The sequence below is a fragment of the Mytilinidion resinicola genome (genome assembly GCF_010093595.1).
Source record: "Mytilinidion resinicola strain CBS 304.34 unplaced genomic scaffold BDZ99scaffold_10, whole genome shotgun sequence".
NCBI classification, from domain to species: Eukaryota; Fungi; Ascomycota; class Dothideomycetes; order Mytilinidiales; family Mytilinidiaceae; genus Mytilinidion; species Mytilinidion resinicola.
The window spans coordinates 134,751-162,423 of NW_022985446.1; the positions used below are offsets into that span (position 1 = coordinate 134,751).

Genomic DNA, 27,673 nt, shown 5'->3' on the forward strand with positions numbered 1-27,673 from the left:
GGTCGCTCGCCTCATTCTGGCCTCTGGGTATAAGAATCAAAAAGCGTCGAGCTTCATTACGGCGACGCGAAGTTGATCCAGTTGAAGAAAGATTAGCCGATAGATCATTGCAAAGACCTTTCACCCAGAATAAATGCGAAGACTTGATATTGATAAGCTTGCTTGACGTCGTTATAAGGTGTGAATGTTGAGGCACTAGTCCCACCAGTAGACTTAGCACCGTCTTTACTCAGACCAACCAAGACCTTATATCACAGCAAAGAACAAACATTAAGCATCAAAATGAGATGGTCTAAACATTCGGCCCCAGAAGAATCCTTGAAGAAAACGTATTTTACAAGATAGATCAAAAGAAAGGCAATCAAACACGAATATGAAAGTCAAAGTTAACGGGAAAGCATCACTAATATACGTCCTTTGGCCCCCTTCCCCCGGCCCAGAACCTGAACATCTTCTTCGCGCCTCCGGTGAGGCTGTAGTCATTGAAAAGCCAAGTATTTGCATGCCGGCCGATCGACTTGAACTCCCTACTCCCCGTTGATTTGATGCTCACGGCACTGCCAGACACCCTACTTGAGGGTCCGACATCAAGGTGCGAGTGAAAAATAATCGGGCGATTCGGTGCATCATGCGTGTGTGAGAGCGATCGCTGGAGGGAGGATTTTCTTGGGCTATTGATAGGTATTGTATAATCGTGAGAGATTGAGCGAGTATGTTGAAGTATGGGTATTCGTGCGACAGCATCGTTGCTGTTCGTAGATGCCGAGGCCGACTTGATCATACCAGGGAGATATTTGAAGGATGAGTCTGTGTTATCTGCTGTTGGTGCGGCTTTACGGAAAGCCGACCATCTGGACAGGATGGTATGGTTGTTGGCATGCCCGTCTAGACTCCTGGCTTGCTTAAGATGGACTGTTTGCTGGGACCGTACTGAAATACGTCTCCGTCCATCGAAACCAGGAGGTGCTGTTGAATCGGTTTCGGACCCAGGTATGTGGTAGTCGAGTCTCATCCTTTTATGGGCTGGCTGTATTGCGGAATAGAGTGACCCTTCTGAGATCAAACGCGGTGGATCCTGGTCCAGAGAGTCTACCGATGGAGTCTTGGGACGCCACCATTCGTCCCTACAATCTCGAACTGGAGGTCGAATAAGATCGAAAGTAGAGGGAGAAGCTTGCAGGAAACGATCCTTGGGGTATTCTACAGCCTGACTTTGATCCACGATCTTATTGAACACATACTGGTCCTCAAGAAACGGAGTGGAATCAGTGACGGAGTACGCCGGCGGGTTGAGATGGCTGCCAATTTCAGTCAGATCTGGATCTCGATCTAGGGGCCATTTCTTCTCATGAATCTCAGGACAGAATCGTGGACAATCTTCGCAGCGGATGTGGCCGCATTTTCGGCAATCCATCAACCTCGGAGCCGTAAAGAGTCGTCCGCAGATATGGCAGGTCTGCCTGTCTATCAACCGAACTACCCCTTCTTTGCGGGCTTCGATCTTGGAACTCGCTTTTCGTGGAGGGAGACATGGATTTGACAAGACTTCATCGCGCGACTGATAGCGCGCGCTTGCTTGGCTGGCATTATCTTGGGTTTGAGAGATCAACACGATTGGAAGAACCAAGAAGCCAACCTGGAAGTGTATACGACCGTCATCGGATGGCATAAGACACACAACGGCGGCGGGTACCGTTATGTAGAGCTTAAGTGAGTCGTACGACTGTGCGTCGGCTTTATGGGCGATATTGATGGAATCTTTCTTCTGGTCTACAGTATGCTTGGCCCTCGATAGCGACAATGATGCATCTTCTGGAGTGTTACTGTATTCAAATGTAGAGTACGGTGAGCTTCCTTTCGAAGGCAGAGGCCTCGGAGTCGCTGGTGGAGTATTGCAGAAAGGTCGAGGATTAGCCGGCGGCTTGGCATTTGAGTTCTGAGGGAAATTAGGTCGAGCAAGAGTTTGCGCAGGGACGTAGCCAGCACGACGTTCTTGATTGTCAGAGGCTGGAGTCGGAATTGGAGATATGGGCTCCCTAATCAATGTCACACTGGCGCTCAGACATGCTGGAATGGTTCCAAGATTTTCAGAGAGCCAAAGCTGGCCGAGGCACTCTACCAGGAGGCTCGAAGAGGGTCGTTGTTCGGCCTTGTTCTCTAGCATCCATTTACACACGTCCCACAGGCAACGTTGAGCCGCCGTGATTGTTGGTGAACATAAGCTCTCGATCCAGGAAATGAGACCTTTTTGTTCCTTATGATACGCTTGGTGGGACCGCGGACGTTTCTTATTATTTGAGATCCCTAAATGGCGATGGAGGTCCGCAATAGTATAGCCTTGAGCTACCGTCAGCATCTCGAATACCACACATCCAAGCGAGAAGATGTCTGCCTTTCTCCCGTGAGGCTGGTGCTCAGCGATTTCAGGTGCCGCATACATTGGAGTCATGGGGCTAATACTGGAGGAGGTTGAGTCCGGTTCCGAGACGATCCTCGAAATGCCAAAGTCACTAATATAGACGTCGGAGTCTTTCACTAGAAGGTTCTGTGGCTTGATGTCTGCATGCCGAACGCGGTTGGAGTGCAAGTAAGAAAGTGCAGACGAGAGACACCCGACCCAAGAGCGTATGCGAGGGGCCTCTCCCTGCCGCATGGCCGGAAGATCTAGGTATTGGCGCAGCGTGCATTCCGCAAGTGGACTCATAACGATGTTCAAAGAGGAATCTTGAACATAGGCCGAGACCAGGCGCACAATATGAGGGTGGGCCACCATTTTCATGATTTTCACTTCCCGATGGAACGACCTCAACCCGGACAGGTTGTCAGTCGAGACCTGACATCTTTTCCTTGCGTACAATTCCCTTGTCATGCGGTTTTCGACAACATCAACGGATCCGTAGGCTCCTTTCCCAATTATTTTGCCGACATTTCTGTTTTTCGGCTTAGAGGGCTCTTGTTTTTCGGGTCGAGGGCTAGGGCGTAAGGTTCGAGGTGCACTAAAGCGGCTGCGTGGGATACTATCATGGTGCCTACTTTGGCGAGAGGGTTTAGCATGGGAAAGAGGAGATGATTGTCCAGAAACTTACTGTGGAAGGCTAATCGAGTTATGATGACTGCCACCATATTCATACCCTGAGTCCCTCCTGGCGGCCACGGCTAATTGTGGAGAAGAAATTCCCATCTCCGATGAATTGTGCTTCAAGTCAGACACTGGTCCACCTACTGGAGATAAATGTAAACCCCAACCGAAATGGAAACCACCGCCATGGTTCTGTCTCTGATGCCCTTGGAATTCGCCCTGTCCATGTCGTCCTTCCTGGCTCGGATTACTTGGAGGATGCTGTTGGCCGTATCCATGGCCACTGCCACTTCCTCCGGATGCGCCAGCGTGGTCTCCTTGATTCTGAAAGCCTTGCCCGTCCGAATCATCGCTTGAGTCATCCGAGTCATCCGAATCATCCGAAGGGTCTTCACCTCCATCTTCATCTTCACTCCTTTCTTCAGACCAAGGATCTCTCCACTCGCTCATAGCTCGGATTCCTCCCTCAAGCTTCCCGTCGAAGTGTGCAAGAATATGGTTGTTCCGAGAATCCCAAGACTCAAAGCGAGCCCCACAGAATCCGCATCTCCGTTTAAAATCCGCTACATAGTCTTGCTTCGATTGCTCTACTACATCGTCCGCATCTTCGTCAGGGTGTTCGTTTTTGATGTGTGGTAGCAGCTTATCGCGTCTACTAACAAGTACCATCTTTGGGTGAAGGGCAGTCCTGCAGATCTCACACAACCAAAACTCCTGTGGCTGATGGGTTTCCTCATGTCGTTTCCAGTCGAATGCGCGTTTAGTGAGGTATCCACAGTCCGCTGTACAAGCATATTGACCGTTGTTGACCTTCCGACGGCCGTCTCCTCTCGCACGCTTCTTGCTGCAAGCCACCACGTACTTCTCGATAGCTTGACGAACGTGTTGTGGTAAGCGGTCATTGGAGATCGCATCCGATTCAGCTGCGTTATCTACCGTAGCCGGAGGCGGACGTGTCGGTCTAGGTTGTGGAAAGGCTACTAAAGGAGAAGTAGAGCGGTGCGATACACTTCTGCTCTGTAAATTTCTTCTGATCCAGGCGGCTATAGCTTGAGCTGGCACCTCTGTTATGGTTGATATCGCTTCGATCTTCTCGTTAGATGGAAGTGAACCTTTTGTAGTCTGATTTTCAAGGACACTGCGTATGATGGCTATCGACGATGCTGGAATTGTGTCGAGTGTAGGTGGTGCCATTTCCGTAGTTATTCCAACATTACTTCCGTGTTGGACAGTTCTAGGCGGTAGTCCATAATCCCGTTGAACAGGCTGCACTGAAGAGTTCGGAAACACGCCTACAGGATTGACATTCGGGGTTGGCTCTTGTGGTACTGGATGAGAGGAATAGATCCTGCTTTGTCTAGCAACTTTCGCACGAGGACGGAGACGATCAGAACTGTGGTGAATTTCCGGGCTCTTGGTCCGTCGTCTCTTCTTTGGCCGGGAGCCTCCTGAATGTTCGGGTTCGGGTTCCGGATCTGGGAATGGGTGGTATTGACTCGGGTCCCCTCTAAATGACATATACGGCTGAGCTGGAGAATTAACATCGTCAAAGTCGGTGAGCGGCTCCATTGAGAGGTCGAAAAGGTTGCTGGAGGACAAAGACAAGTCTTGTTGATACAGATATGTGTTTACATTGCGCGGTATGGCCAGAGTGCCAGAGCTTGTTGGCTGCGATGCATATCCAGTGTCATTCGAGCTGCCAGTCTATTCAAACGTCAGTTGCTGAAACATTCGAGTGGAATAAGGGGTGAGGCTGAGAAGTACGATCATTGCCTTGCCAAATACAGCGACCACACGGGAGAACTCTTCAGCTCTTTCACCGGTGATGGGTGACACTGGGTCATGCAATCATGCAAGGGCCCTCCTCTGCCTACATTTTGAACTGAAAGGAGTGGAACTCACCTGCCAGTGGTCCTCAAGTCGGCCAATGCGCTCAGGCTCAGGGTATAGATACTGAGCGTGGGGAAAAACAGGTGACTCGTATTGGACAAGACCAAGATTACGGGAAGGGGGCGGTGCCTCGGTCTGGGGGTAGTTGGTGTGAAGAAATGGATTAAATGAGATATTACTGGTTGTATCTTGCTGAGGGTTGGACCAGCGTTGTGCAGCCTCGTTGTTGCCTGGCGGAGCCCTTTTGTGGTTATAAGGGTCGGCCATATCCTCCTTTCTGCGCCCTTAGGAAGGCACAAAGAGATAGAAGGGGGTCAACAAGGCTGAGGCTGAGGAAAAGAGGCTGATGAAGAGGCTGAGGAAATGACAAGAAAAGTGACGCGTGAAAGCCCTGAGCTGACCGGAGAGGGGGTGAAAATTTAGACAATCAAAAGACTTCGGAAGGTTGCAGGCGCAGACTCTCGTTTTCTCTGTTCTTCAGAATATGCCTTCTATCCCTGCGATTGAGGCTCTTCCCGCCACAGCCTTCCGGTCTACGCCCTCCGCCCAACTCGCGCCGGCTTCGCTGGCATTTCTGCCTAGGGAGCCTCGCCATCGCGAAGTAAGTTAGTATGCTGCAGAACTAGCAGCCGGTGAACGTGAATAACAGTCATGCGCAGTCTAAAAACGCTGCGTGTTGAGCCTGGCGCCGCCTCATTATTCGTGGCAGGACGAATGGTGACGCGGAGTTGAGGTATGAGCCTGGAGGTGGGAGAAACCGAGACCGTCAGCGGTGTCTGAAGCCTGAACTCTGTTCGCCCGGAACTATAAAAGGCTCGACCGGTAAGTGGAAGTTCCTGGCATGTGAGCCTGGCAGTCGAGGTTTTCGGCTTACATGTATTTGAGCTTCTCTTTGGAATCAAACCTGAACTCTCCCACGTGATGCTGCTCACATGACCAACACGTGATATTTAGCTTGAACGGCTGATTGAGCAGCTTCAGCATACGAGTTAGGATATAAGAAGTGATACAATACAATATTGTACAATTGAAATGAAATGTTGCAATAGAAGAACGGTAGAAGGATGGCTTCGTGTAAAAGGAGTTCACAGTGCTCGATAGAATACTACGGTGTGTTGGTCCTAGAATTTTTGCGACAGGATTTTGCACGTAAGTTACAGGGCCTTGCCATAGGAACACTCCGTACACCTTTCTGCCACTGTCTGTGGAGTTCCAACGTACTAATAGAAATCGGGGGCAGCAGATACACTTCCAATCTGCATTCGGTATGCTGAAAATACTATGAAGTTCATCAGGCAGCGGTAAACGAGTGTACGGATTTCTATGACGAGGCATTGTACTTGCGCACATCGAGTGCCTTGAACAATTTCAGAACGTCCATCTAAATGAGTCCTTCCAATGTAATGATTCGACATCTTAAATCAAGCCGTGAGAATGATGCTGTTCGATTTCATAAACGGACAGCTCAAAAAAGAGCTCTGCTTTTTAGATGCATTCCTGCAGGCTGATTGGATAAAGATCTGAAGTTCAGAGAAAGAATTGCGGCTACTCGAGGCTTTGATTGGATGGTGAAGATCTGAGAGGCCTCGTAAATAAAATGCAGGTACAGCCGAGCGCTTCGATGATCTCATTACTTCTTCACCAGTTTGCGAGGCATTTTTTCACCTACGACCACCACACGCGTACGAAACGCGTCTTCGATATCTAGGATATGGTGCTCATCGAGAACTGGCTGCCGCCTTCCAGGGAGAACTGGGAAACCCTGTGCTGGGTCTGGCAACTCTTTCCCCTGGTAATACACCACTGTCAACTGCAACAGCTGCGTAATGGAAGATCGAAGCTGACTTCTCTTTCGCATTATAGTTCGCGGCTGTTCAATGGATTACGGACTGGTATCCGCAAGGCAAAACCTCCAATGACTCCCGCTTCAACATCCCCGGCAAACTAGCGTGGGCAACAATGGAAGCGCCAGGATTCACCACTCTTCTGTACATAATGTTCACGCTGCCGAAGCAATTGGAGATCGAGGAGTTGCCATGGGGAAACTGGACAATGGCAGGATGCTTTGTGAGTCAACCCCATTTCAAACCTTGACGCCGTACGACAATCGGCTACTTGCAGCTACTGACGTATTGGACAAACAGACTATCCACTACCTGTATCGCGCCCTCCTCTCGCCCCTCGTCCTCAACCCAAGCATGTCTCCCATCCACCCCTTCGTCTGGGCCGCGGCCACCTGCTTCCAGCTCTGCAACGCCATCTCCATCGGCGGCTGGCTCGCAGGGTATGGCCCGACCACCGTATACGACTGGGCCGGGCGTCTATACTGGATGGAAGTCGGTCTCGTTATCTGGGGATGGGGCCTGCTGGCCAACATATATCATGACGATGATCTGCGCGAGATCCGTCGCGCGGCCGATCGTAGGCAGCGAAAGGAAGCAGAGAAGACAGGCCAGGCGCCGGAGAAGGTGGACAAGATCTACATGTTGCCGAAGAATGGGCTGTTCGCATACATCTTGTATCCGCATTACCTTTGCGAATGGATCGAATGGGCTGGATTCTGGATGGTTGGGGGCTTGAACTGTCATCCTGCGAGGAGTTTCTTGGTCAACGAGATCGCGACGATGCTTCCCCGAGCACTGCAAGGATGGAGGTGGTATGTAGCTAAGTTTGGGAGCGACAAAGTTGGGAATAGGAAGGCTATCATACCGGGATTACTGTAACTCTCTTTGGATCCTGGAGGCTTGCTAGTAGCTCACGGCTTCAAAGGGGTGCGAATCTTTCAAGATGGGTTCGCGCTTTTTCGACGAGAAGAGTACATATATACACAGAATAATGATTATACATGATACTCCAGCAGAACAAAAGCCGCTTTTCTACAGCGTAAACGAGTGACTAGCTCTGAGGGACCATAGAACAGTTCACAGTGGCAAAACTAGATATCGTCGTCGTCAGAGCACCCGTTGCCTCAAAACGTCCAAACCTTGCAAGTCCCCTATCGTCACCAAGCAAATCCATGCTGTTGATCATCAACAAGAAAACAAGCCTACAAGAACCAAAAAAATTGCAAAAAGATAATCGCATTCCGCGTGGGGCTCGAACTAATACATCATTAGTACGCGGGCATGATTATTCGCAGCAAGGTAAAACATACCCCACAGCCTCCAGATTAGAAGTCTGGCGCGCTACCATTGCGCCAGCGGAACTGGATCTGTAAATCGATGGATTTTGGGGTTGCCAGGAAATATTTAGTACATGTAGCATGTAATTTGGCAGGAGGAAAGCGATTTTGGTGGGGAAGCGGGCCTGGTGGGGGAAGTCGCACAAACAGTCACCTGGAATGAGTTTGGGGCCAATCAGAAGCAGAATACAGGGATTTGAGGCAGGCTTGGCGAGTTTGAAAGGTCATGGGTCATTTAGCGGCTGTCTGGGGAGCTAGTCGGATGAGGGAATGTATCCGCGTGTTTGCTGTGAATTGATGGGTGCATGCAGGACCGTTCTACCGGCACGTTAGCTTATTCACATGCTCCAGGAATATTTCATAGCGCTGGACACTTTATGAGTCTCGTATATTGTATCCTTTATATCTGGTCGCCTAAACTTCACATTTTCTAGAACATCATTCACGACTTTTATCATAGCCCGAAGTCATGCCTTCGGTCATATACACCAGCGACTATTCCAATTCATATTATTGAGCCTGATTCAACCCTTAGATAGAACGACGATGGATTGCTATGCGTTTCCATTTTGAAAGGACTGACAGTAAGAGTCACATGGACTTCATACAGGCTACAAGATGAACACTGAAGCAGCCGAGGGCTTGTTCGTCGAAGTACACTTCTCTAGTTTCAAAGAGAGTGCAGAAACGACGTTGACAAAATGGCTTCGGTGTCATAGTACTGAATGTGACTTTACGGAAGACATTATGCAAAGGTTGATTACTCTTGAGCGTCTCCTTGATATCGAATGGAAGAAAAAAAAACTGGAAGCATGATCTGTTGGGACTCAACGGAGTTACTACGAAGATTTGTTATAGATGTGTTACGAGAGTGATCTTTTAAACGAGAAGGCTTTACGATTGAACATTGAGAAATGGTAGTTCAAAAGAGTGTGGTGGTCAGAGAAGCTTCAGACAAGTGATGAAAATCAAGGAAAGGAACATCCCGAAGTGTGGGAGTGCGTATAGTATTTGAAGGAGTACCCTCGTTGTCACATGCCCTGTCTATATTCGTTTGCTCTTGTAGTCGTTATTGCTGTTACTGGTCGATACACCTGCGGCGAGTTCTGCAGCAGAGAATTGAGACAGATGTCGTCTCACTCTTACTCATACTCGTATCTCAATACCTGCATTCCAATTCGCATACTAGCCCTGAATGCTTTGTGTACTATGCGGTAAGAATATCATATACCTCTTAACTGATATTTGACACTAAGTAGGTACTTCATCTTCAAATTCTGGGCGGGATGTAACACGCCATACGGAGTGAACGGACGGTAGCTGTACTCCGACTAGGACGGCATGTATACTTCTTCATTCTGCCGACGGAAAATATTCGCAATGCCGAACGGAGTCTCTGCCATAAGCCCCAAGTCCAGGCTACCGGATGCTACTGTGACCAGGATGGATCGTAGCATCGCGCCAGGCGTGGACCGTAACATCCTCCGCCCTATTCAGATGAGTATATCGTTCCACGGACTCAATTAACCATGCTATTTGTTGAGCTGGCAGATGTTGTCTCGACCGTTCCGTACGTACGGCATCAGGCAGAAAACCCACATATATGGCACGCATACGGTGCTAATCTGCATCCTCGCTCATAACACTACTTCAAAACACCGTAGTCGAGCGTCCGATTTCGTCCACTGGGGAGGTCGCCGTCCCATCTACCGGTCAGTAATTTCGCCCTGCTGCCCTACGGGCGGGCAGCTAAGCTGGGCGGGGGTATATCACCGGCGGAGAGGAAAGCTGGGCCTCCAACGCAGCCCTCGGATTGGCGGATTATTATCTTCCACGGGCTGCTTGGAGTGAGAGCATAGCGGCGGCGCTGGATAAATGTTGCCCGACACAGCGCAAGGATGCTTGAGGCAATCCGTTCCGCGACCCCAGGCGTTGCCGAGTCCTGCTCGCGCCATGAGAGGCCCCTCCGCTCGGCAGCAGACGACGACCCATACGAGGAACAAAAGTGACCTGCGGGTTTCGCGGAGCTTTCGAGTTTCCGTATGCGCAAGCAATGGTACTACCTTGCTATCGGCGACCCGACCTGACCCACGTTGATCCCATCCTCTCCCTTCCACTCTATATCACCACTTCAAAACTGCATTGCAGCCTCCACCGACTACCCGGCACGCCTGAATTGTCGCAAGTACTGGCCCACAGGAGTCCTTTCTCCCCCAAAACCACGGAGATGCGAGAGACGGCCCTGAAAGCTTGCCCGCTGAACTCCTCCCGTCGCATCTTTGTAGAGCTGCAGCTCCGCATCAACGGCTTCAACACCTACGGCTAGCTTCGCGCTGTCCCACCAGGCAAAACACATTCTTATGGCAACGATGATACATCCCGACAATATCCCCCCCTCTACCCTGAAGGGTAACGGCTTCGTCGCCATCCAGGAGCTCTCCAATGGAGCCCCCAACTGGACCAAGCCAGCATTGTTGATTATATATGGAGATGGGCATGAGAACATTGTTAGGAGCATTGCAGATGTTCTAGGCCAGCCTTGGGAACTGGCGGCATCGTTGGCAGAAATAAAAGCAGGATTCGAAGGAACTATCTACGGGATATCGAACATATTTGTCGGCTCCCAGCTGCAGGACTGGGATGGATCAAGGTTGGCCATAAATGCGCACTGTGTGGATGGAGGCCAAGCGCTGGACGAGAACCTTACATCGCGTTGTGCTTACGAGTACCTCTACACAGAGTCACCGTTCTTTCAGAGAGACATAGCCCGATTTCTTGGTTTTGTTCTCGGCCAAATCAGCCATCACCGCGACTTGACGAAGAAAGCGCGGACTACGCAAATATCCACTACGTTTCCTGACGTCCATGCTGCGCTGCCGAATCTGGATATTCTTTCCGTTGGAGCCGACGTTGTGGAATTGAGAGTGGATCTCCTTAAGGAGCCTCTCCCAGACGGATCATTCAGTCGAATGCCGAGTCTGAAGTACGTTGGCGAGCAACTAATGCTTCTACGGCAGCGCACTGAGCTCCCTATCATCTACACCACAAGATGTACCAAAGAGAATGGCCGCTTCCCTATGGACGATCCGAACCTTTTCTACGAATACCTTTCAAGGGCAATCAAGTGGGGGTGCGAGTACATTGACGTTGAACTATGGCTACCAGAAGATATCAGGCGACGCTTAGCGGAACACAAAGGGAACAGCAAGATTATCTCGGCTTTCCATGACTTTTCCGGGACCTTCAAATGGACATCGCCGGAAGCGCAAGAGCTCTTTAGGAGAGGTGCTGTGTACGGCGATGTAGTGAAGATGATTGCTTTCGTCAATTCCATCCAGGAAAACTACGAGTTAGAATACTTTCGCTCCACCATACAGTCGACATTCCCCCATCCTCCCCTGGCTGGAGTCAACATGGGGCCTATGGGGCAGCTATCCCGGGCATTGAACAAGGTGTTTACACCAATTACGCATCCTCTACTCCCCATGATTGCTGCGCCCGGCCAGCTTAGTGCTGCAGAAATCAACATGGCTCTCCATAGCATGGGCCAAATGCCCAAAGTAGACATATACGGCATTGGCAGCTATCGGTCGACGACACAGGCCATATTTTTCGAGAAATGCTTCAATGAGTTGAGCTTACCGCATCAGTTCATGTTTATAGAGAGGGCGCCTAAGGGCTCGATAGACGCCATCATCCGGCGACCGAATTTCGGTGGAGCCTACATTAACCCTCCTCTTGCAGCAGCCTCGGCTCCATACCTACCCTCGCTCACGACCGCTGCTAGGACGATTGGACAGGTCGACGTGGTTACACTGCGCTTGGAGGGTGGTCGAACTACCTTTATAGGAGACAACGCGACATGGAAGGGCATCCGGGCAACACTGAGCCGCGATTTCGTTCCCTCGGCCTACAGCGGACAGGCAGCCTTGATACTGGCTAGTGCAGAGGCTGATGCCGCGGCAGCAATATTTGCATTGAAAAGCCTGGGCATCGGTCCGATATATACTATCGGTTTCAAGACGCATGGGCCCCTGAGCTCCGAGGTTGATCCAGTCCGATCTGTGGAAGACGTCAAGAGACTGCAGCAGCCCTTCGTCATCATCTCTGCGTTGCCGGCAGAGAAATCCTTGCTGGTGGTTCCCCTGTTGAAGCACTATCGTGTCGACGGAAGGAGCCCTGGTAGTCTTGCAGGTAAGGTGTTTGTGGACCTCGCCAACGGGCCAAGGAAAGGAGATCCACTTGTTATAGCGGCCTCGTCAGGATGGACGGCATACGGCATTGCAGATGTGAGTGCTTGGACAACGGTGGAAACGCTCAGGTTGCTGGTAGGACAGAACGTGCCCTACGACTTTGTGCGTCTGGCATCTGGGAGAGGACTGTTTTGATAGGTAGAGATGGGTAAGTTCTTGCTGTCTAGGTGCAGGAGGCCGTGTGTGCTTGCAGGACGTTGCGTAGATCTACAAGGTCCCCTGCCATCTATACATCTACCATGTTATATGTATACTCGTAACGGTGACGGACCATCGAGACCAGCTCCCCGGAGCAACCGCAATGCATAGACGTCCTCGCTAGAGACTGAAATTACGGATAGATGTGCCGCAATTCAGGCCTTGCATCGGGAAGACGCGATTGCCCCAGATTCTCAGTTTCCAGAAGGCTTCCCTACAATAGCACGAGTCAAGAGGCAGCCCAGGAAGAGGCCAATCAATCTGGCTTCTGCCGGCCCCGCAATTGAGCAATCTGGCACCCGCCACCCGCTGCGGAGGGATTAACTGGGGGTGTGCAACCGAGGCTACGAACACGGGGCAAAGGCAAGATTCGTTCACCGTCCCCGGAGTCAGTCAGCTCTGGCGGGACGACGCTGCTGACTGCCGGCACGATCGTCACGCGAACCCTACACGGCAACCCTTCCCCAGGCAGAGGACGGGCGCTTCTGTGACGGTCGAGCTGCTCCGTAGCCCAAAACCCTGACTCTCTCTCCCCACCATGCCACTGGCGGCGGGCCTGGTGGCAGCAGGGCACCTTAGCACCTTAGTTAATCTGCTGCAACACCTCTTCCAAAACTCGTTGCGCCGGCCGCTGGCTCCCTCTCGCCCACGCCCTCACGATTCTGCGCCCAAGAGCAATGCGTCTCTCCGTCCTCTGCCCGTCTGCAGCACCTCGTCCGACCTGCACTGTCGTCTGGAGTCTGAATGTCTCGACCACAGATCGGCATTGACCGCCTCCCAGCTCGACGAATGACGAGCGAGCCGCGGGAGTCGATGAACTGCAAGAGCTGTCGGAAGAGAAAGGTACACGAGCTCTATCAAAAAGCAAACGCTTTTGTTGACTGATAGTAAGATCAAATGCAACCGTCTGCGGCCAACTTGTGAAGCCTGCCAGGTATTTGCGTGTCCGTGTATCTATGGTATGATTCTTTCCAGTGATTTCAGGTGTTGAGTCGTGGAGAGCTGACGAATGAGCGCAGATGCCGTACCGAAGAAACGAGGTCCCAAGACAGATGTTCTCGAAGCACTGCTGAAGCGTGTGGACGTACTGGAGAAGCGGTTGCACACTGAGAAAAAATCAGACTCATCACCGGATCACGACTCCACGAGCCAGGACACCGGCAGTGACAGCAACAACAACGGCGCCTTGCCACCGCGGCCCCTGGTCGAGCTTGCCCCCCATCCGAACCATACCCCGGCTCTGATATCGCCTACCGAACCGAGGTAATTATATCCTGCCTTACTTATCATGTCTAAAATCGGCATTGACCAATCAGCAGCTTGCAGGCTTCAACCGTCGTCCCGGATGTCCTTTTGGACATATATTTCACCAGGATACACAACAAGCCATACAATATCCTGGATGAAGCAACGACGAGGCAGCGTATGCAGCTTGGCCTGGTCCCGCCCTACCTTGCATACGCCATATATGCAGTGAGCGCGAGGTATGTCTACCATTCTGGTCCTTTCTCCTCTTACTGAGACTCTTAGGCACACACCACAATTCGGCGGCTACAATGGCGCAGTCAGAATTAGTCAGGAGTATGGGAGGCGGTCTCGGACGGAGCTGGACATTGACGAGCCATCCATCGAAGCTCTACAGACACTCCTCCTCCTAGCCCAAGCCAGCTACCAAGCGGGGAGAGGAAAGAAGGCGTATATGCTACTGAGTACGTATCACAACTCTGAAAATTTGAGACTGTCTTCCTTACACGGTCATAGCGTCCGGGGTAAGCATGGCTTTCGCATTGGACTTACATCGAGAACTTCCGCTTGCCATGAAAATCACTCCCGCTGAACGAGAAGGCCGCCGACGACTATTCTGGTCCTGCTACCTCCTAGACCGATTTTCTGCATGTGGATCAAAACGCCCCTCGTTGATAGCGGATGAAGCCATAGTACTCCGATTGCCGTCATGGCAATTACATCCTGGGGCCATGCTTATCGAAGGAGATTATTTCCCGAATGGCTCGAATCTCCAGTATATGGGCGGCTCCGGCAAGCAAGGCCAAGGCAGTATGGGCATGCTGATTGGTATAGTCAAGATATTAGGGATCACTAACCGCTACCTTGCTGCGGGTGGTGTCAAAGGGGATTCCCACTTTCCCTGGCACTCACTGTCGAATCTCTCGAAAGTACGCCAAGAATTGGACATCTGGGCGTCCGAAACACAAGACACATTCACGTCGATAGAAGCACTTTTTGGACAGCCAGATAGTACGATATATGTTCTCAGCAAACTCATATACCACCTCATCCATTGCCTCATCTACCGGCCTTTTCTTCCGGTCGACCTTGCGGAACTGTCTGGAACTTCACAGCATCAGTCATGGCAAATCGAAGCTACGAATCTTTGTTTCTTGCATGCCAATGCCATTGCGGAACTAGTTGAGATTGGCAGGGCCTCGTCTATCATCGACTGGCCTGCTTTTGTTGGATACTGCGTGTGCACAGCAGGCACCATCCACGTCCACGGGGCACATTATCGTGGGAGAGAAGGCGAGGTATTCTCCTCGAGTTCAGAATTCTTATCAAGAGAAATGCACCAACTCTCAGAACTCCGGTTCATATGGGCAGGCGTGCAGCATCAACGAGAAACTTTGCAGACCATATACGGCTGCCACACAGAGCTGGTAAAGTCTCTTGCTAGCAACCCAATGCGGTTCTCCCCCGTTTTCCAATTGGAAGATTTCTTCGACCGTTATGCTGGACAGGCTTTCGACGGTGCACATCTCACCTTTAGTGACATTCAGGTTGAGTCTGTACACGAAAGGTAAACTCCAAGCCATCCATCCTAACGTATATAATTTACTGACCCCACTCTCCAGCCTATCTTCCTACAACATAGAGAACCGCAACACTCTTTACAATGGCCCCAACCTCATCAACCTCCAAACCATGCCCCAAACCACCTTCTCGATATCACACCAACCCACAACCCAACCGCCCGTACCCTCTGAAAACCGCAAAAAACGCCGCTCCACAGCCAACGGCCCCCGCCCCGTCCTCCAGAGCTCGAAATCCGCCACGCACGATCCCACTTCCGAAAGCCCCCAATTCCCAACCATCACCGCCACAACCCCCCTAACCGCCCTCGCCAAACCCGCTCAAGACCTCTCCCACTTCACCCTCTTCACGCCCCCAGCCCCCTTCAGCCCCTCCTCGTTCAACTTCGGCGCCCTCGACCCCAGCCTCCCGTCCAACGACTCGGCCACCCACCAAACCGGGGCGAACGGGGGGAGTTTCGACCCCATGTTCAGCATGCCCACCCCGACGCCCTTTGAGCAGCAGCCCACGCCCGGCGCCGCGAGCGCGAGCGGAAGCGCGCACACAGATCCGGAGAAGGATCCTTTTCTGAGCTTGCTCGAGCAGCTGGCCGAGAATGAGGTTAGTAGGGGCGGGCCGAGTGAGCTGGATTTCTTTTTGAGTGGGGGGTTGTAGTGCGGTTTGGACATGGGGCTGGAGGGTTTTAGGACAGGATGGGATGGCGTTTTCAGGGGGTCGGCTTTGTAACGGTATATGAACTGGGTTGGGATGGGTTTTGGGGATCATGAGATGGATGGATGGAGGCGTTTTGGGTTTTTGTTGGCGCTGGCGAGATTGGGTAGCATTGGTGGAACGATATCAATACCAGACTCTTTGCCAGAGTCCTGAATCACGACCTCTCGCCAAAGGACAGCAGATATTAGGCTGATATACGCTCCCCAGAACTTCATGTCTAAGCTACAGTCTTCTTTCGTGCCTTTTTCTAATCACACAAAGGCACCTCCGCGTGAGTGGGACATACGATCCAAGCATAAACAATTCGCCGCACCCCCTTTAATCAGGTGGTGCTCTTAGCGAACATACCGACTTCAAGTCCTCAAGACATGACCCCTTCACCGGGTTGGGGGGGTTAGGTGAGATAGGAGATAGAGACTAGCCGGAATCAAAGGAGAATGAGCTAGCGCTGTTGGTGTTTGTTATGACGGTTCAGATGGGGACCGGTGTGGATGTTGTATTGGAGAGGCGAGACTTAAGAGGCGCCTAGTGGGGGAGAGTTGGAATGGCGATGTAATGAGAATTCTGTAATTGAAGTTAGGTCGGCCTGAGTTCAGCGGTGTGTCCTGGACCGCCCATGGCTTCAGGGAAGGCGAATTGAATTGATGAGCTCGGAGTCTCATCTGGGTGCCTCTCGTCATTTCAAGTCCTCACTCACGCACCGCGTCACCTCAAACCCCAGCATCAAACTGACAAGGACAAACACGTTTGATTATTGTTCCTTGCCAAAAGCCGGCAGTAGTATCATAGCAGCAATAAAGCCGCACCTGGTCCAGTCTTCCCAGAACCTGGTATCCACCAACGCCCACCGTTTCATCCCTCTCTCCCCCTTTCCGACATGCCCGAGATCCTCATCTCATCTACGCATCCTCAACAACAGTCGTCTGCATGTGCTTGGCGCTCTTGACATTGACCGCCTGCACGTAGCTGTACAGCTTCTCCTTGGCGCCCTCCTCGTCGTTGCGCTTGCGCGAGATGCGCACGCGCAGGCGGTACGGCACGCCCTTGATGCCAGCCTCCCACACCTTCTTGTTGAGCTGCGGGTCGAGGCGGACGTCTTTGGTGCCCTGCACACACACAAACACCAGAAATTAGCAAATGCAACTCCTGTAGAAAAGCTGTGCGAAGTAATCGTTGTGGTGCCCGGGTCTGCAAACCCCAATCCACCCACGAGGCGAACACCGGTAGGGGGGGAAGAAGAACAGGAGGTTCCACATACCATCGAGCTCTCCGCAAACGCCTTGATCTCCTTGATCGCCCTCGGGGCCCTCTTCTTGAAGCTCACGCCATGAACCTGCAACACCCCAGTATATCAGTCTTCCGTCCAATGCCATTTACACAGCCATATGTGGACTTCATAAAACTGAGCTAACGCACCCGCTTGTGGAGATGGATCGTGTATTCGCGCGCGACAACGTCCTGAATGGCGCTGCGCTGCGTCTTGCCCGCGGGCTTCTTGCCGGCGGCCTTTGTGGTGGGTGGGGCCATTGTCTGTGGAAGCGGAGGGAAAAGTTAGCAAGGATGATACAGAGCTGTGGAGAGGATGGAGGTGAGTAGGGTTGGGCCTTACTGTCGTCGGAATTGATGTCGAGATCGCCGGGTTCGTTGGACGTGCGAAGAGTGAGGTTCGTGGGCCGTTCCGCACAAGACAATTTTGAGACTCTCGCTAAACGGCTTGGCGAAATTGCTTCAGTCACGTGGGATAGTCTCGCGCCAAGATCTACATTGGAAAGTTTACCATTTTAGGGGTAGAATCATTCATGCAATTAAATATGTAGGAAGATGCAGATGCACGCTTTTCCGAGGAACCCAGCTGCATGAGCGAAAGTGATCCCAACCCAACCCGTTGCCCGTCATAAGGCCATGCATCAGTCATTCACGCCGCCTATTCCCGTGCCCATCCCACCCAAACGCCTACGGAAGTCCTGCTAGATGCCCTTGTGAATCCAAATCAACGGTGTCCAAGAAGATCAAAGTCGTTCAAATCCTCGTCAGCATCGTCCGCTTCATCTTCGTCGAGCGCTCCATCGGCGTCGTCTAAGCTCTCGTCGCTGTCAGAGTCAGAATCAGAGCCGCCTGAATCATCTTCTCCGGAGAGGAATCGACCGTCGGCGCCCCAGCGGTCAAGGATGTCGTCATCGTCTCCAGCTCCAGTCGGATGATTGATGTCCTCTTGTGAGCGGCCAAGATAGTTCCTAAGAGGAGATAGCGATCGACTCATACGCTCCATCAACTGGTAAGGCAGAGAAGTGGCTTGCTCGGCTGTTGAGGTCCGGGATCGGTCGTCTTGCCCTGAATGGACGCTGAGGAAATAGGGACGTGCGGCTCTGATCTCGACCGAGGGCCTTGCAAGCGGCGAGTTAGGCGCGGTATCCAGTTCCGTGGACAGCATGGCTTCTGCAGCTTGATCGCTCTCCTCTCCTGATAATATGCGGAATTCGTTGGTATTATACGAGTCGCAATTGGTACACTTGTTTCCCAACCAGTGGTATTTGGCGGAAGATTTGCAGGAGCAGTCATTGCACTGGATGACGGCTCTTGTATCTGCGAATTCCTCGGGCATTGGTTGGCTTTCGATCGCGTGGGTAAGTTTCCGCCATTGTAGCTCCATGTTTACCGCGCTCTTCTTACACATCGGACATTTATATGCTGTTTGCATGTAGGAATTGTAACACTCTTTGTGGAGATAGTGTCCGCAAGGCATCGATACCACAGGTATGGATGAGCTGAAGAGATAATCACCGCAAATGGGACAGTCGCACTCGGTAGCCCGCTCAACGCATCGATGCGATTGCGCGAATGCTATCGAAATGCAAACGTTGCACCTCTTGTCATAGTTAGCATCGTTAACCCCTTACAGACACACTGTACATACCTTGCAGTGGACGTAGTCCTTCCCTAGGCCCTCTCCCATTCGGCAAATCCCACATTCCTCACAATGATATATTTTCCTGCTGCTGTTGTCGTCCCAAAGCTTGCAGATGGCACAGTAGTACCACGCAGCCTCCCGTCCACACTGTCGACAATGTTGTCCTGCGGGCTGGGGTGTACCGCAAGCCATGCACAGCATGTTCTGGGTCATCTTGCGGTTCAGGCTGTGGTCTTCTACGGCGTCATGGCAGTGTCTACAAGTGTACCACCGGCGACAGCTGTAGCACTGGACCTTAACATTGCGTTTGTAATGTTGGCAGCCATACGAGCTTCCGTCCTCCGCTGTATCAAAATCGTCGTCGTCGCCCGTGCCGTCCGCGCCAGGCCGTACCGCTCTCGTCCGATAGCTAGGGTAGGTGTCTCCAGGGCGGAGATTATACGGATTCTCGGGGTCGATGTCAGATGTCATTGAGATTGGGGACGAGGCGTGCATATCCGAGTCGAGGATCGAGTGCGTAGAGCTAGGGGTAAATGGACGGTCGTGAGACGCAAGGCTGACTGGCGACTGTGGTCTTAGAAGATGGTACCGTTCCGTCATGAGATAGTGCATCATGCGTGCCTTCTCGTCGTTTGATATCTTCAAGTCCCGTATCTCGTGTATCCTCCTCCTCAGATGGCGCATGCCATCGTCTGCGGGCAGCAGCTCAGACCTGACGGGCGCATTGCTCCCCCCTCCCCCAGAGCCAGCTCTGTCCCTCCTCTCTTGCTCGGTGTGGGCGGCCACGGGATATACGGGCGTCGAAGCAGCCCTGTTCAGCGGACGGAGGCCCTGGGGCATGCCGTGCGTCGGGTTCTGGGACATGCCTCTATCTGCAGGACCATGGATTGGGAGAGATGTCGTGCTGCGGCTGCCACTCGTAGCTACGCCTCGCGGAGTCTCTTCCGTGGTCGAGATAGTAGATAACGCCTCGAGCTCGGGGTTCTCCACAGCTGCGCGCTCCCGTGGTCGTGACTCTGGCCGCCCCCGACGAATAAACGTCGAGTATCGGCGAAATGCGCCGAGGAGATCCGAATGCTGGCCATCCCCCCTCTCTACCGCTGTGGCGGCCTCGTCGTGGTCATCGTGGCTGGCATCTGCTGTACCTGGACGTGGAGTTCCATGTGAAAGATCACGATCGCTATGCGCCTCGTCGGAAGGGTATGCGGTTGAGAACCGGCGGGCTTGACGGACTACAGGGTCGATAATGAAGGAGGATATCAAAGTGCTCATGAGTGGTAGATGTATAGGGGATTGCTCGACTTGAGAGAGGGAGTCGAGTTGCACTGAGGAGGACCGAGGACGTTGGAGCAGCAGACCAGACAGCTCACGGGATGCGCCACCGTGGTGACGGCTCTCCTCTCAATTTAGCCTCCTCGCCGACGCTCAGGGCTTTTCGCAAGCATGTCCCAAAAAGACTGCCGTCGAGCAATTGTGGCCTGAGTAAGTAGTGCTTAAGTTGGCGATATTCAGATGTTCACAAATCAACACTTTGGAGAGCCTCCGAAGATGAGCGGAGCAGAGCCGATGAAACGCCAAGATACAGTCTATTTTTATGCCAATTCACTTATACTGATATAATCTCCTCAAGCTTTTCAATAGTACTTACGAGTAGTCTTCCTAGTTTCAGTTCACTGGACCCTTTGTCTCGAATGGGCATTTGGTTGCAATGTTTCGAGGTAGCATCTGATGGGTGTCTTTGCAAACGTTGGCCATCACAAAGGCCATTTCCTTTTACCCCTCCAATAATGAGGATGGAGGTGAAACAATGCATTGAACGAGGTAAGTGGTGTATTGGATGAGCATCTATCTAGGCTACGTACGCCGTATATATACTCTGTGTGTGTGGAGGCTTACGTAGCCGTACCGTAGAACTGTGTGGGCTAAGTATAGGAACCGTGTTCTATATCAAGGTAGCCGAGCTAACCGTACCATACTCCGTAGGCTAGCTGGCTAAGAATACGTACTCCGTCAAATAACCGCATTATCCTTTGTTCTAATGTGTTCATACCGCACAAGGACTTGTTCGCTGTTGCCCTCCTCACATTTAAAACCTCGTTGCAACCCTTCGAAGTCTCCAGCCAGCACTCCAGTGCTTCTATCCAACCACACTCACTGCCTACCTCACCGCCCGTCTGTCTCTCTTTTGGATCTACTACTTAAGTCCATAATGTCTGTTCGTCCTCGGTCAACTGCCATCGAAATGGTCACGCCAGCTGCTCAAGGCGAAGTACAACGGAAAGTGGAGACGTCACGTCAGAAGTTCCCGTTATCGTTCTATGTCAAGATGGCATGGGTATTCGCAACCACTAAGGACTTCGTACTATAGCAAAGAAAGCGCTATAACTGCTTTTGAATATCACTATCATCCGCTTATTAGCATTAGCCATTTCATCGTTGGGCATAAGGAGAGACACGGGATAGTAGGGCAGCAACTGGACTTTACTAAAACAATCCACTGGCGGAACGCCCATCACTTATCACATCATAATAGCATAGACACAGCGTTGTAGTGAGTTTACACTTTAAATTACCCGTCCTCGTCCTAAATTCTGATATCCGTAATTACTTTGTCCTCAGAGTAATTCAGATATGATACAAAGCATTTTTCCCAATCCGAGCTCCATGTCCCGTCCCGAGATTCGCAATGCCGCAGTTCCTAAGCTTTTCCCGTGATACACCCCGTGAACAAAGTGAATCGCAAGTAAGGTCCCTCAACAGTAGTCCCGTGAGGAACGAGTGTTTGCGACTCTTGTCGCAACAAAGACCCCTCAAACACCAATCCCCGGAAATCCCATGTTAAACGCTCACAGTGGTATCTAGAAGGAAAGAAAGTGGAATCGGAAGGGGCCGTTGGAATCGTAACCGTGACATGTAAAGGAAAGAATTGGGTGCCATAGACCCAGTATGAAAACATCCAGAGAAGAAGAAAAAAGACCGTAGGATACCATGTAATGAGCCCCGCGCATGTTTGCCGTGCACGGTCATGATATCCAAATCAAACATGATACAAGAGCTGGAAGAGGTGGTGGGAGAACTATGCAGGGTAATCGTTCGCCGTGAGGCGCGTCGAACAAATCTATCGGTCTTTAATGGTTGATGCAGAAGAGAACGTGAAGGTGCTTAGGAAATCGAAGCGATCCTTGGATGTGATGCTCTGCGCACTGCTCTCTACTGGTGGGGTCGCCTTGACGGCTGGTGGAGGCTCGCGTGGCTCCAGTAAGAGCGAGCGACGGTAGTAGCTCTGTACATTGGACTGGTCGCTGGCTCGTACTCGCTTGATCTGGGCCTCCATCCAATCCTGCATCTCTGGAATAGGAACGAGGCGGTATGGCACCTGGAAGCTTTGCAGCTGGCCAACGATCTTCGCAGTCCGCATGTGCTTATCGAAATTGATAACAGACACCCCCTCGTGGCCGTCATCTCCGGGAAGCTGACGGGTAGTCTGGTTGCCGACATCAACGAACGTAAGATCAGTCAGATAGATACCGACGAATGGGATGCAAGGAGCGACGTGGTTGAGTAGGCGTTGGCGAAGGACGGCATAGTTTCGGCCGACATCCACAATAGTCTTCAACTCTTCGAGGCGTGCTTTGGTCTTCATGGAAACACACTCCCATGTTCGCTTCAGGCGAAGTACCATCGAGGAATTCAGCGAGCAGATAATCGCCATCAGCGAGTCGTAGTTAGCTAGCTCTAGGCATTTCATTGAGATCTTGACCCAGTGTTTGATGACAATAGCTCGTTTCTTGGGATCTTCTAGACTGAGGATAGTATCCGCGACTAGATTTGCGAGATCCGTGGACAACGTCGACATGGCACGGACATTGACGGCTTTTTGAGTATTTTTCTTCGTCCATTCTGACGCAAGAAGCTCAGAGGGCTGAATGGAGCAGAAGAGCTTCGACTCGATGATGGTAATCTGCCTGGCAAGCTCCAAAGGATCGAAGTCGAGAATGTTGCACTGTGAAGTCTTGTTCTTCAGGGCGTTGAGTTGGCTCTTTGAAATGACGGGATTTGGTGCTGTGCTATCCGCAGCAGAATAGATGGTACTTGAGATTCCAGTCTTGCCCATTGAGGACATGAGACGAGGCACCAAGGCACCAGCGCGCACTTCAGTAACCTTCGTGGCCAATTCGGCAAGTCGCTTCGAAGCTGCAGGCAGGGCAGTCCTCAGCTTTCCGGTAGCGAAGTCGAGAATGATGCCTAGAGCTAAAGGGTCGCAGTCGGACTGCCAGTGGGTTTCCAACCAGCCCTTGAAGACATTGTACACGCGTAGGCGGACAGGTACGCCAACCTCCTGGCTGTCGCCGACGTAGTCGAACCGGTCGATGAGGCAGTTCGCGAAATCGACGGGTGTGGTAAAGAGCCTAAAGGTCAAGTAGAACGTGGTGACGAACATGGAATCAGGCGTCGACTCATGGGTTGTAAGCTGCTCCACGAGGGCGGGCAATGAGCCTCCCGAAATCTGGCCTTCTTTGTTGTATATAAGCTCATGTACGAAGGTCTTCTCAAGCAGTTGAGCTTCCAGTCCGGTAGTCTCCTCGCTTGCGATAGAGTGAAGCTCGGAAGTGCTGCCGAAGCTGCTCATCATGGCTTGGTCGCCATGGCGGGTTGTAGGCGAATGATCTGGCGTCGTTGCTCTTGTTGAGACCTCTGAGATGATGCTTGCACTGTCGCCTCGGACACTGTTAGGGTACGTGCTAGTTGAGTCCGCCACAGATACATTGACACTGTCTGCTCTCCCGGCTTTGCCAAAGAAACGATGAGTGGCACTCGCAGGACTCTGAGAGGCTTCTGACGGGCTTGGTTGTGGAAGCGTGGGAATGGGAAGCTGGCTGAGTGGTGGTAGCGACGATCTCGACGATCTGAACGATACTGCAGTCGGGCTCTCGACGATGACTGGGTGTAGGGTTTCATGGTTCAGTATTGGTGATGGCGCGGGTGGTTCCGGAAGGGGTTTGGATTCCGATATCAGTAGTGGCGGTGGAGGTGGTCGGGAGGTTGGTTCTTGTGGCGTTGCAGGCAATGGCTTGTCCGTTTCTTGTGGCTCTGGAAGGCCGGTCTCCGTGTCTTTATCTAAGTGGGCGTTGATGCCTTCGAGAATAGTCTGCGAGATGCCCTGGCCAGCTTGCTCGAATTCAAAGTCGCCGATACGCTCGATAACGATCGTAGCTTTCGTGACGCACTCGGCTGCTGCTCGAACACAGCTTGTGGCAGCGATGACCAGTTGCTTCCCAGAGTCCGGCGTGAACACCTCCTCGCCATTCACAGATTCAGAATTGGAGAACATGTCCTTCGTCGCCTGCACGAGTTCGGAGAGTTTGGAGTACATAGTCGCTCTTGCGTGCTCTAGCGGGTCGGATCGTTGCGAGTCGCGTTCCCATACTTCTTCCACGACGGCGAGCAGCTGGCGACAGGCAATGACGGAGTCGCGGGTTGTGACGAGGAGTTCTGAGGATGATCGTGACTGCAGGTGCAGCCCAATGAAAATGCTGATGAAACTTAGGAAGGAGTCGTGTGCAGCGCAAAGCCTCTCCGAAGCAAGGTTCTGTCTGCGGACGCTCTGCGACTTGCCTGTGTACGACAGTCGGTGCGTTACGGAGAGGCGCTTCGACTGAGGCTGGGCGCTTAGCAGCGAAGACGAATGTGGTGCGCTGGACTCTGTGGGGGGAAGGGCAAAGGCGAACGATGCGCGGCTACGTGTTCGTGGATGCCGGCTTCGCGAATCTTCCCGCTCGTCCCGTGGTGTCGACGAGCTCGCTTGTGACACGACGGCTGCATGGTCAGCAGTGCGATCCTCGCTCGGCCCCAGGTTTGAGGACGGTGTTGCGGGCGCGATCTGAGCGTCGGCTGAGTCGACTGGCGGAGTCAGAGGCCTATTGGCCGACTCGTCGAAGTCAAATGGCACAGGCACAGATACGGCATCTTGCGCCCAGATGTCGAGGAACCGAACCGCGCGTGTCACGAGCTTGAAGGCCTTCAGCACGAGCTCGTCGAGCGTTTCGAACACGGCGAGTGTCGATCCGGCGCTTTGGAGGAGCTCTTGGAGCTTCTTCGCGGTCTTGACAAGTGAAGAAAGGTCCCCGAGCAGGCCCTTTCTCATACGTCGCAGGCTAACGTGGGCAACAATAAGCGCAGACTCCCTTGTCAAGCACTGCGTTTTCTCCTGTTTGTTCAACGTTAGATACGGCCACAAGCGCCCTTACGACGATGAATGACGCCGTGACTTACCAAGAAGAATCGCACTCCTGCAATCATGCCCCTCACATAGTCTTGCTTCGTGAACACGTCCAGGTCTCCACTCTCGCCGTCTCGCACAAGGTCCCAGAGATGTGTGAGAGCACTCAGCAGACTGCGGATGGACTGGTGGTCATAAGCCTCGCAGTAGTTCGTAGGGAGCCAGCCTCGCGCCCCTGACGCGAGGAGCGTGCCATCTGCCCAGCCGTTTGGATGCACTGAATGGACTAGAATGACATCGCCCTGGTTGATCGGCACGGTAATTGATGATTCGTCTGTCGACGAGGAAACGGTAGACGTTGGATGGAAGTGGTAGAACGCGCGCAGGTAGTTGTGGAACTCGGCCTGGGGCTCGGCGGAGGGTAGTGCTTCTCTCGACGCCCGTGGCGTAAGGGGCGGCGAGATTTGCGATTGTGACTGGGATCGTATCGACGTCGTCCTCCTGCTCATGCTCTTCGAGGACGATTGCCGCGTGTGTCGCGATGCGCTGCGCGACCTCTGGGGCGATTTGTTGATTACTAGCGGTGCCACAAATGCACTGGCATGGAATTGCGGTTCGTCGAGATTAAGATGCTGGAAGTCGGCCATTGCGTCGAGGCTCTGTTGCCTGTCCTATCACCAAGCAGACTTCTCTTGCACGCAGAACTTGAATTCGGACTGGAAACCTCTAATCTTGCAACGCAGCTTTAAGTTGGCGGGACCAATTCATGGAGACAGGCGGGTCCTCGGCGAAGGCGATAGATGCTGATGCGATCAGATCCCTTGATAGCGGGGCGGTACTTCAAGACGTTAGAATTGTGGTGTTTACTGTGGCGTAGGTGTTAGTGTACGGATCTCGTTCGTGTTATGTGAGTCCAATGGGCGAGGAATGGGCCAAGAGGCGGGGTGGCGAACTGGAATGCGTCGACGATGCGGCCTCAACGGAAAGGCACCTACCCGTTTTCTCGGCCCTGCGTATTTCCACAATAGGGCGGGCACAGCCGTGAGATGTCTCAGGAGCCCAATTGAGCTGTCTCAAGATGCACAATTCGAAGCCGAGGGGAAATTGCGCGAGCTAGCTGTCGGATCGTCCGCAGAGAGGAGATGCTTATACCGCGATCCCGGAATGTTGTTGCAATACGACAAGCACCATGGACAGCGATGCTGCGTCTGTTGAAACGGTTCGCCGAGTTTGGCGACTTGCGTCAGACGGGCTGGGTTTCTGGGCCGCAGGCGTGCCGCAGGACAGGGCCGACGCGTGCAATGACTGTCGGCGAATTCAACACGCACTCTGTTTCTTCTGAGGTTTTTCAAAGACCACGCGGGCGGCGGCAGGTGGAGGTGGAGGCCACGATATATCGAGCGAGCAGGAGCTAATGCAAGGGTGTCGCTGTAGAAGGCGGGGCCTAGTCAAGGGCCGATATAGAGACAGAAGTAGACGCAACGACGCGGTGGTGAAGGCAGTGGAAAGAGTGAAATCGCAAGGATGCGTACGTAGAGACACACTGGAGACAGACTGCGGCAAAGGAGTCGACGTCTTCACGACACGGGGAATATCTGCCTCGAGTACTCGGCGGGCGACGGAAGCAGTTTAAGGTGGTATCGGCTGTCGTCTAGGGACCCCTAGGCCCTGCACGGGCGGGCTCGCAGCGACACGACCACTGTCCAGCAGTGAATTGCGCCTAGGGCCTTGGCCCGGCCTCGCAGCGCGCCCCCGGCTCCGTGAACGCAGCCCAAGCGTGCAAGTGGCGTGGGGAACTTTGAGCGCCAGGGGGAGCATGCAGCGATGCGGTGCTGACTGGCACGCTGGCCGTCTCCCCTGGCACACCTTGCACCTCACGGACCGCAACGTCGAACCGCAATCACACGAGACTCATCACCAAGCCCCTCGCCGGCCAATCCGCGGGGGCGGCGATATTGCGGCGAGTACACCAACTCCCACCAACAGCGACCAACTGGCGGGGACGTTGTGAGGGAGCCCCAGTCCCGCCCACATCACGCACGCCGGAAAACTCTGCTCCTCCACACTCCACAGCAACGCGTCGAGCTCCGCTACCAGAGCTGGGGGGCACGGTCTGAACCGAGAGAGTAGCGGCCTGCATGGAGGCTTGCGGGCGGATGCTCCAACGCGAGGCCGGGGCCAGGGCTCGTTTTGCACACGTCGTCCGTTTTGAGGCTTCGCGGGCGATCATCGAGCTCCCCGCGATATCTGCAGTCGGACCGGCCTCGAAACCGTCACGAACTCTGCCAATCAGCACCGGCCGGAGGCATCGAACGGAGCTGCGCTGTTAGATTTCAGACGGCGTGCTCGGGAGATATCGAGTAAACAGCAGCCGTTCGTCGACGCCCAACGGCGGCCAACGCGC

At 52.8% G+C, this 27,673-nt stretch overlaps 7 protein-coding genes across 7 annotated transcripts; 3 read left to right on the top strand and 4 right to left on the bottom strand.

Annotated features, from left to right (window-relative positions):
* Positions 1–3,544: 3,544 nt before the first annotated feature.
* On the bottom strand, positions 3,545–3,991 carry BDZ99DRAFT_365715 (uncharacterized protein; the record flags this gene model as incomplete). The annotated part of the gene is made up of 1 exon (XM_033714743.1): positions 3,545–3,991. A coding segment is annotated over one exon (447 nt), but the record flags the coding sequence as incomplete, so codon positions are not given.
* Positions 3,992–6,611: 2,620 nt separating this feature from the next.
* Positions 6,612–7,829, top strand: BDZ99DRAFT_417124 (3-oxo-5-alpha-steroid 4-dehydrogenase-like protein). Its single transcript, XM_033716810.1, has 3 exons — positions 6,612–6,761; positions 6,833–7,036; positions 7,114–7,829. Exons 1-3 carry the CDS (start codon positions 6,681–6,683, stop codon positions 7,690–7,692), a joined length of 864 nt encoding a protein of 287 aa, XP_033576265.1. The 5' UTR covers positions 6,612–6,680; the 3' UTR covers positions 7,693–7,829.
* Positions 7,830–10,519: 2,690 nt separating this feature from the next.
* BDZ99DRAFT_388292 (aldolase) lies at positions 10,520–12,538 on the top strand (the record flags this gene model as incomplete). The annotated part of the gene is made up of 1 exon (XM_033715564.1): positions 10,520–12,538. One exon carries the CDS (start codon positions 10,520–10,522, stop codon positions 12,536–12,538), a length of 2,019 nt encoding a protein of 672 aa, XP_033576266.1.
* A 404-nt stretch (positions 12,539–12,942) lies between these two features.
* Positions 12,943–16,433, top strand: BDZ99DRAFT_26366 (uncharacterized protein). The gene is made up of 7 exons (XM_033713816.1): positions 12,943–13,444; positions 13,494–13,560; positions 13,621–13,864; positions 13,921–14,085; positions 14,132–14,310; positions 14,363–15,413; positions 15,469–16,433. The coding sequence occupies exons 1-7, from the start codon at positions 13,346–13,348 to the stop codon at positions 16,079–16,081; spliced, it is 2,418 nt and encodes an 805-aa protein (XP_033576267.1). The 5' UTR covers positions 12,943–13,345; the 3' UTR covers positions 16,082–16,433.
* Positions 16,434–17,040: 607 nt separating this feature from the next.
* BDZ99DRAFT_476748 (uncharacterized protein) lies at positions 17,041–17,668 on the bottom strand (the record flags this gene model as incomplete). Its single annotated transcript, XM_033722078.1, has 3 exons — positions 17,041–17,247; positions 17,400–17,474; positions 17,558–17,668. The coding sequence occupies 3 exons, from the start codon at positions 17,666–17,668 to the stop codon at positions 17,041–17,043; spliced, it is 393 nt and encodes a 130-aa protein (XP_033576268.1).
* A 463-nt stretch (positions 17,669–18,131) lies between these two features.
* BDZ99DRAFT_388907 (zf-CHY-domain-containing protein) lies at positions 18,132–19,889 on the bottom strand (the record flags this gene model as incomplete). Its single annotated transcript, XM_033715604.1, has 2 exons — positions 18,132–19,007; positions 19,056–19,889. The coding sequence occupies 2 exons, from the start codon at positions 19,887–19,889 to the stop codon at positions 18,132–18,134; spliced, it is 1,710 nt and encodes a 569-aa protein (XP_033576269.1).
* A 2,197-nt stretch (positions 19,890–22,086) lies between these two features.
* On the bottom strand, positions 22,087–25,916 carry BDZ99DRAFT_531371 (ras GEF; the record flags this gene model as incomplete). Its single annotated transcript, XM_033726449.1, has 2 exons — positions 22,087–25,257; positions 25,323–25,916. The coding sequence occupies 2 exons, from the start codon at positions 25,914–25,916 to the stop codon at positions 22,168–22,170; spliced, it is 3,684 nt and encodes a 1,227-aa protein (XP_033576270.1). The 3' UTR covers positions 22,087–22,167.
* Positions 25,917–27,673: the final 1,757 nt, after the last annotated feature.

Coding starts and splice junctions, on each gene's coding strand:
- BDZ99DRAFT_417124 (XM_033716810.1), top strand. CDS start 6,681: ATGGTGCTCATCGAGAACTGGCTGCCGCCTTCCAGGGAGAACTGGGAA. Junction 6,762..6,832: donor TCTGGCAACTCTTTCCCCTG/GTAATACACCAC, acceptor TTCGCATTATAG/TTCGCGGCTGTTCAATGGAT. Junction 7,037..7,113: donor GGACAATGGCAGGATGCTTT/GTGAGTCAACCC, acceptor TTGGACAAACAG/ACTATCCACTACCTGTATCG.
- BDZ99DRAFT_26366 (XM_033713816.1), top strand. CDS start 13,346: ATGTCTCGACCACAGATCGGCATTGACCGCCTCCCAGCTCGACGAATG. Junction 13,865..13,920: donor ATATCGCCTACCGAACCGAG/GTAATTATATCC, acceptor ACCAATCAGCAG/CTTGCAGGCTTCAACCGTCG. Junction 15,414..15,468: donor GTTGAGTCTGTACACGAAAG/GTAAACTCCAAG, acceptor CCCACTCTCCAG/CCTATCTTCCTACAACATAG.